The 7,192-nt window shown below is 46.2% G+C and overlaps 1 protein-coding gene across 1 annotated transcript in view; it reads right to left on the bottom strand.

Moving 5' to 3' along the window:
• The window catches only part of LOC118395074 (hepatocyte nuclear factor 6-like), a 24,222-nt gene extending 17,454 nt beyond the window's left edge, over positions 1 to 6,768 (bottom strand). Inside the window, exon 1 of the mRNA XM_035788864.2 lies at positions 5,709 to 6,768. Within this exon, the coding sequence (XP_035644757.2) occupies positions 5,709 to 6,768 (1,060 nt within the window). The remainder of the gene's footprint in view (positions 1 to 5,708) is intronic.
• Positions 6,769 to 7,192: the final 424 nt, after the last annotated feature.

Here is a 7,192-nt window from a genome sequence, read left to right as displayed (position 1 = left end):
AAAGTAGGCCTAATTATAAAACAGGTGCATTGTTGGTAAGGAGATCACATAGCAGCATGTAGCCTAATGTGTTTCATCTACATTTAGGCCTACATTTTAGTCGTTTAGCAGATGCTCTTACCCATAGCTCATTTAATAGCCAAGCATGCTCGAAAGTAATTTAGACTGGTAGCCCATTTAAAACTATTTGGTATTCGTAGGCTATAGTATTGCTGTGCGATAGTAGCGGGATATCATAGACTATTTAAATTAAGCGCCCATATATACAATGGCAGGATAAACAAAATACTTAACAACATTTCATATTTTCCTTAGAAGTGTGTAGTATGCGCGGCCAGTGTTTGGCACTTGCTAAAGGCGGAATGTCTTTTTAGTTTGAAAATGGTGCAACTCAATATTAGGAAGGTGTTCGTAATGTTTGGTATACTCAGTGTATAGTATGGCTCTGATTTGTGTAACGTGCGACAATATGATAAATCCCAATAATTTGTTGAGCACCAAACGAAAATTCTAGAATCTCCATGTATGCCAGAATTGAGTGAGAAATGTACTCTGAGGCCCCAGTCGCCCGAACAGTCTACCACAAACAGCGCGCATAGGCACTCTGAACACTCTTCCGTACCACGGACAGCGCCTCATAGGCACACAGAACACTCTTCATAACCACGGACAGCACCTCATAGGCATACCGAATACTCTTCAGAACCACGGACAGCACCTCATAGGCATACCGAATACTCTTCAGAACCCCAGACAGCGCCTCACTTGCCGAGAGAAGTATGCACAGAAGAACCCTTGACAGCGCCTTTCCAGCCGAACCCTCACAGCTGAGCGTGTCATTCGACCTCCATCAGAACATTATTGACCTAATCTATTCAGGTTTACTTTACTTCTCAACCTCTTCATATTCTGTGTTTGTCCACGTTTTTTTCTGAATAGAACTGATCCTACCCAGTCTTTCACAACATTTTATTAGGCTACGTAATTGGACAGCATTTAGCTTTTATTTTATTTTTGTATCTAAAATTCTCAAATGAATTCCTCTATTAAACCCCAAATGTGAATATGAGACGTGTATATGTCATGCAAATATTGACTTATTGGCCTTTATATAGGCTACATGCATTGTTTTTAGTCTACTGTATGGAGGTTACTGCATTGATGTAGTGTGGTATGCTCTGTGGTCCAGTGCATGCAGGGTGTTACTAAACATGTGGTGTTTGTTTGGTGGTAGTAGGGAAGACCATTGATGGGAGAGCCTGTGATGCAGAGGGGGGCTGAGGAGGAGTTGTGACAGATCTGCTCGGTTGGTGCTGCTGGTGCAGTGCCAGAGATGGATGGAGGGAGGGAGGGAGGGAGGGAGGGAGGGAGGGGGAGGGGGAGGGAGGGAGGGAGGGAGGGAGGGAGGGAGGGAGGGAGGGAGGGAGGGAGGGAGGGAGGGGGAGGGAGGGAGGGAGGGAGGGAGGGAGGGAGGGAGGGAAAATCGATTCTGATTCAGAGGGAGTCAGATAAGCCTGAACAATGTATAGTGCAGACACACTCTATAACCCAATCACACACGTACACACCACACACAAGCACACACACACACACACACACACACACACACACACACACACACACACACACACACACACACACACACACACACACACACACACACACACACACACACACACACACACACACACACACACACACACACACACACACACACACAGTGAAATGTGCTTGCATGCCCACATAAAGATGCATTACATACCCCATAAACCATAACAACCTTTAAAAATCTAATGACATCACAACCTTGAATTGCATTGAGGTCGATTTGCTGACATAAGCAGAAACAGATCATTACTATGGCTGACTACATACACTAGAATCCCCCTGTTAAAAAACACTGCCATCGTCTTGTGAGGGTTATTTCTATGTAGATCTTCATTCTTGGCCAGGCAGCCTTTCTACAAGAGATTCTTTATCATAAAAGGACCTTCAGGTTTCAATAAAAGTTCAATTAGAAAGTTTTTGAATATTAGTACGCCGTCGGAGTTAACAACACATGTAAACAGTGCATTCTCAAGTAACCCAGTTATTTTACTGTCTGAGATGTGATTTTGTTATTTTCCTACAGGTGTAAAAACCGCATGTTGTACACACTTTTGTTTGTAGCTACCACACATATGTTGGGTTGTGGTTGACGCTGCGTGTTGTTAACCACACATTTGACTTTGCTTACCCAGAAACAAATCTGTTACAAGGGCTACACCACTCATCCTTCCCTCTCTCTTCTCTTCCCATTTTCTTTCTACTCTCCTCCATCTCCCTCTCCCTCATTCTTATCAATTATTAAAGTCTCTATTGATCCTTTCTCTACCCTACCTCTATCTGCCTGTTGACACAAAGACCAAACTCACCAACCCTCAATCAACACCTGCTCTCCCAGCTGGCAGTGTTAGGGTATGGGCGCCCCCACAACACAGAGACTTTGTATCTAGTGTTATTCCAAAAACGTATCTCTATCAATCCATTCTGTAGATCCCATTTCTAACAATAACAACAACACAATTCTAAGCATTAAACCCCTATTAATATAATCAAGCAACATCTGATGTCACGAAACAGAAACCTGGGGCCAGCTTCTGAATAAATGTTCCCAGCTGTCCGTTCAGAACCACAGCAGTCTGAATCATCAGGACCAAGGATAGCTGCCTAACTGGCTCTATATATCCCCCCCAAAAACACTGCCTTTGTCTTGCGAGGGCTATTTCTATGTAGATCTGCCTTCTTGGCCAGGTCTCCTTTTTACTCAATTATATGAGTTGGGACTAGGCTGGAGCAAAAGCATGCCAACCCTGTAGCTCTCTAGGACCATGATTTGTGACCACTAACTGACACAGTCGCAGAGAAAGAATGAACCACAAAGGCAACTGCTTGTACACCATTGGCCAAATCCTAACTTAATATCAGTGGGCAAAAGTCAAATTCACATGTACAGACAGAATACTTACTGCTAGATGGATTTGCAACTATTCCTACTCGCAATTATTTGCCCATTTTGTCATATTTTATCAGATGGTTCTCCTTCTATCCTCCAGCTTTATCCCTCAACTCTTTGTCCTGCAGTGTGTGGGTTTCCAATCCACTGAAGCAGCCAGTCCAGTGCTAGCGGCATTGGCAATCATAATGGATTATAGGTTGCATTTTTGTGCAGAGGAGGGAGAGACAAAAGGAGAGAGAGAGAGAGGGAGAGAGAGCGAGAGAGACAAAGAGGGAGAGAAAGTGAGACAGAGGGAGAGAGAGAGAGGAAAGAGAGAGTGGGGGTTGGGAATTGGAAGCAGCTTTATTGATCTCCTATCTGCGAAGCCAGGCAAACAAGGAAAGGACAGAGCTACACTATGAATGGCCCTCCACACTGTTATGGCTGCTGGCTACAGCTATCTGTCTTGCGTTTTCACTATTTATTAAATATCCTTCCTATAAGGAAAAGGTTGCACCTGTATCCGGTCTATGGCCTTACAAGTTCAGACAGCTCTAACACTGCTTGTGATCACAACACCATGTATACAGTGTGACAATGCAGAGGAATCAGTTATTGACTGTAACACTTGGGGAAATCATATCACGATCTGATGGTGTCAACACCATCTCCAACAACCTGCTAGAAGCTCCAACACCTTACCAAAGTCTGTCCTACGGACCCCTGAGCTAGCCTGCTGATCCAGTCTGAGCTTCAAAACGTTTTTGTGTTGGTTCAATGGCTTTACACATGTGTATGGTTTGATAGCGAGATTGGTGAGATCAGCATTTCCACTTAACACATGCTTGCTGACACACACACACACACATACACACGCACAAAGGCTTACGCACACACTTTTCATGAGTCTGTAACTCACCAGCCATTCAGATGTACCTGAATTAATTGAAAACTGTGGTCTGGGAGGGGCACTAAAGTCAACCCCTCTGGCCGCTATTGACAAGGGAATTTACACACGCCTACACATTGGCCAGAGTGATTTTTATTTGACAGATTAGAACAGTGAAAAGCCACAGATATAAAGTGATCACATAGCCTGTACGTTTTGTGTGGTTTTGTTGTTTCAAACTGCCTGTTTTTGAGTAAATTGAAAAAGACATTCTAAAATATTAAAGCATTGGCCATAAACGGAAATTCCTAGTAATTTCTTAAATATAATGTCTGGACTATTCTGAAATTGTATAGGATGAGGACGATAGGGGAAGCCACTTTACTCATTGGTGTGGACTGAACATGAAGGTTTTTGCCTCAAAACACCCCCTCCTGTTTTACACTAAAAATATACATCTTCTCTGAAATAGGATAACCATTTGGAAAAACAACTTTCCCTATAAATGTGGATTATTTATTGATTAAATTATTGTATTTTTTGTCTTACACTCATTTCGAATGTCTCTTGTTTTAAACTATTGATTGGACAGTGATTAAAATGTAAAACCATAATCTGATAAATTAATCAAACCAATTAACTGCAGAGAGAAAATCTAATGAAAAATCAAATGGACGCGTTTGTGGCCTTTATTTCGATGATTTTGGGGTTGGCTGGAGGGCCTGTATGCCTACTAGTATTGCCAAAAGCAAGAAATGTCCTTTGAACGAAAATACTTTGTATTTTACTTGAGTAGTAGATGTGTTTGTATGCCCAAGGGATGGACCGGATAGCATTTTAGATATGGCACGAACTAAAACCCGCGTCATCGAAGCAGAGGGAAGCCAGTTGTAGACTGACAACCCATATGTAGTCTAATTTTAGACCGTTAAGGGTCGAAATGAAAAGCCGGCGCTGCCGTGTGGTTGGCTGTCTTTCAGGTCGGATTCGAATATTGATTCGGGTGCCACATTTTAAAGGGTAGAGTGGGACGTAGCGTATTGATCAGCAGCCAGAGGTCACGCGCCGCTGACGCGCTCTCCTCCCGCGCGACTAGTTTATATGCCTCCGTGTTCAAGCTGGTGGAGCACACGGGACCCATGAGAACGAGTGACTGTGTGAGTTACATGTTTGGAACATATGGGATTCACTAGAGAGACCCACGATGGACAGGGTGACATGTTTTAGACACACACACACCCGGCCTGGCGCGTTAGTGAGCACACATTCCCCCTATCTCGAGGACCTTGTGGACATAATACACCGAGAGTCTCATATTAGCCTTATATGACAATGCCCGGGTCCTCTCAGTGATTATATTTGGCTATATGGGTACAAAAACCCTGTTAACATTAGGCTGAGGTGTAAGACAGTGCATGCAGCTGGTTTCTCTTGCAACGTGTCACAACAACATATGGTGACATGGATACCATGCAATCACTTTCACTGTACCGCAGATATCTCTCTAAAACGGTGATTTAAAGAGAGAAAGATTCGCTCTGAAAGTTCTCCTGAAAAACCGTTTAGGCTACTTGGTCTCGTGAGTAGCTTTGCTCGCAACCGTTTTACACTGACCGCTGTCCATGGTGCTGAATCGTTTGGAAGTTGAGGTTTTGTCTGATAAAGTTCGTTAAGTCTTTAGCATAAAACAAGTTATTTGTATAGAATAGCAAATGTATTATATAAGCCTATACAGAAAGCGAGAACGTATGCTTTTAATAAGCGCAAAACGTCAATTGGTTACGATTGACTGTTCAATACGAAGCCCACACGACATAGGCAGTGAGACCAGGTGCATCTTACCAGCCAACCGAAGGGCAGACATCCGCTGAAACTCGGGCTCCTGGAGCCACTTCCACATCCTCCGGAACGTCTCTCTGCCAGACTTGAGTTTACTCCACGGCTTGGGGTTCCGCAGGAGATCTGAGAGGGTCCCTTGGGACCGACATAGGATCCTCTGTGCGAAAATCGCCTGGGGGATGGAGTAGCGCTTCAGCTCCGCTGTTATCCGCAGAGCCACCTCCTTAGTGTTGATCTCCTCCGCCTGCCCGCCTGACCCTCCTCCCTGGCCGGCCCCAGCACCGTGCCTCTCCCGCTCGGCCAGCATCGCTGCCCCATTGGCCTGGGAGTGGAGGTGGCTGTGCGTATGGTGCATCCCGTTGAGGTTGGAGATCATGCCGTGTCCATGGCCACCTAAACTCCTGGCAATGTGCTCCTCGCTCCGAGACAGCATAGTGACGTGGGACTCGAAGCCTGTCACGGGGGAGAGCATCTTGGCATCATTGGAGAGGTGAGCACTTGGACCGTAGGCTGAGAGCGTCTGCTGGGAGTTGTGCAAAGAGCCAAGGCCGTTGGACAGTGGGGAGAGGGACCCATGGCCCATGCTGGACATATCTTTGGGGTAGTGGCAGTATAGGTTGCCCATAGACGCCAGCCCCCGGTGGTCATCCCTCATTAACGTGAAGCTCCCGCTGACATTCCCCGCAGAGAGTCGCTGTTGGGCGGCTGCGTGGTGGTGGGAGTGTGGGTGGTGGAACTTGTCGGAGACGGTGGATATGGGAGGTAGGTGCTGGAGAGGTGTCAGGGTGGTGTAGGTGTTGCTCAGGCTCATCCCGGACTCGCACATGCTCATGGCCGGGTGAAGGTGGCCGGAGAGCGACGAGGGGTCTGTCCGGTAGTCCCCGGTACCATCCAGTATCGAGGCCATGCTGGACACCATCGCCGACCGGCCGTGCGCGTGAGAAACTAGGTTCCGGTGAGAAGGGGCGGAGGACTGCCGAGCGTGTGAGGAGCTCATCAGGTCCCCTGCCTGTGAGTGCGAGACGCCGTGAAGGTTGCCAAGGTTTTCCATTGTGACTTCCATCGCTGAAAGAATATATCTTTCCCGATCCCACCTCCCTCCCCTCCCTCTCTCTCCCTCTCTCGCTCCTTTCACTCGCACACACAAACAGACAGAGGCGCGCGTTCACTCTCCTCCCTCTCGCTTTCCTGGAGCGATAATATTACCAAACAATATTACCAAATATTACCGAATTTTTCCCCAGTCAATCCAACATGTTCCAACAATTTATCTTGGTCCAAAGTGGTTAAATATCGAGTATAGTCCTCGTCCACGTTACATGTGTTGGTGTCCTGTGTTATAGGCGACCGTAGGCTATATCTCATCCCTTGTCCAACAGCGCTTCCACTGAAAACTGGCTGAGCCGGGTGTCAGTGTGTATGTGAGCGCGCCCCCTGTGTATTTAGAAATGTGCCGGTTACGCGCATGATAGTCGTGTGGGATTCAC

Source organism: Oncorhynchus keta, chromosome 15, assembly GCF_023373465.1.
Source record: "Oncorhynchus keta strain PuntledgeMale-10-30-2019 chromosome 15, Oket_V2, whole genome shotgun sequence".
NCBI classification, from domain to species: Eukaryota; Metazoa; Chordata; class Actinopteri; order Salmoniformes; family Salmonidae; genus Oncorhynchus; species Oncorhynchus keta.
This window is presented reverse-complemented; position numbering and strand designations above follow the sequence as displayed.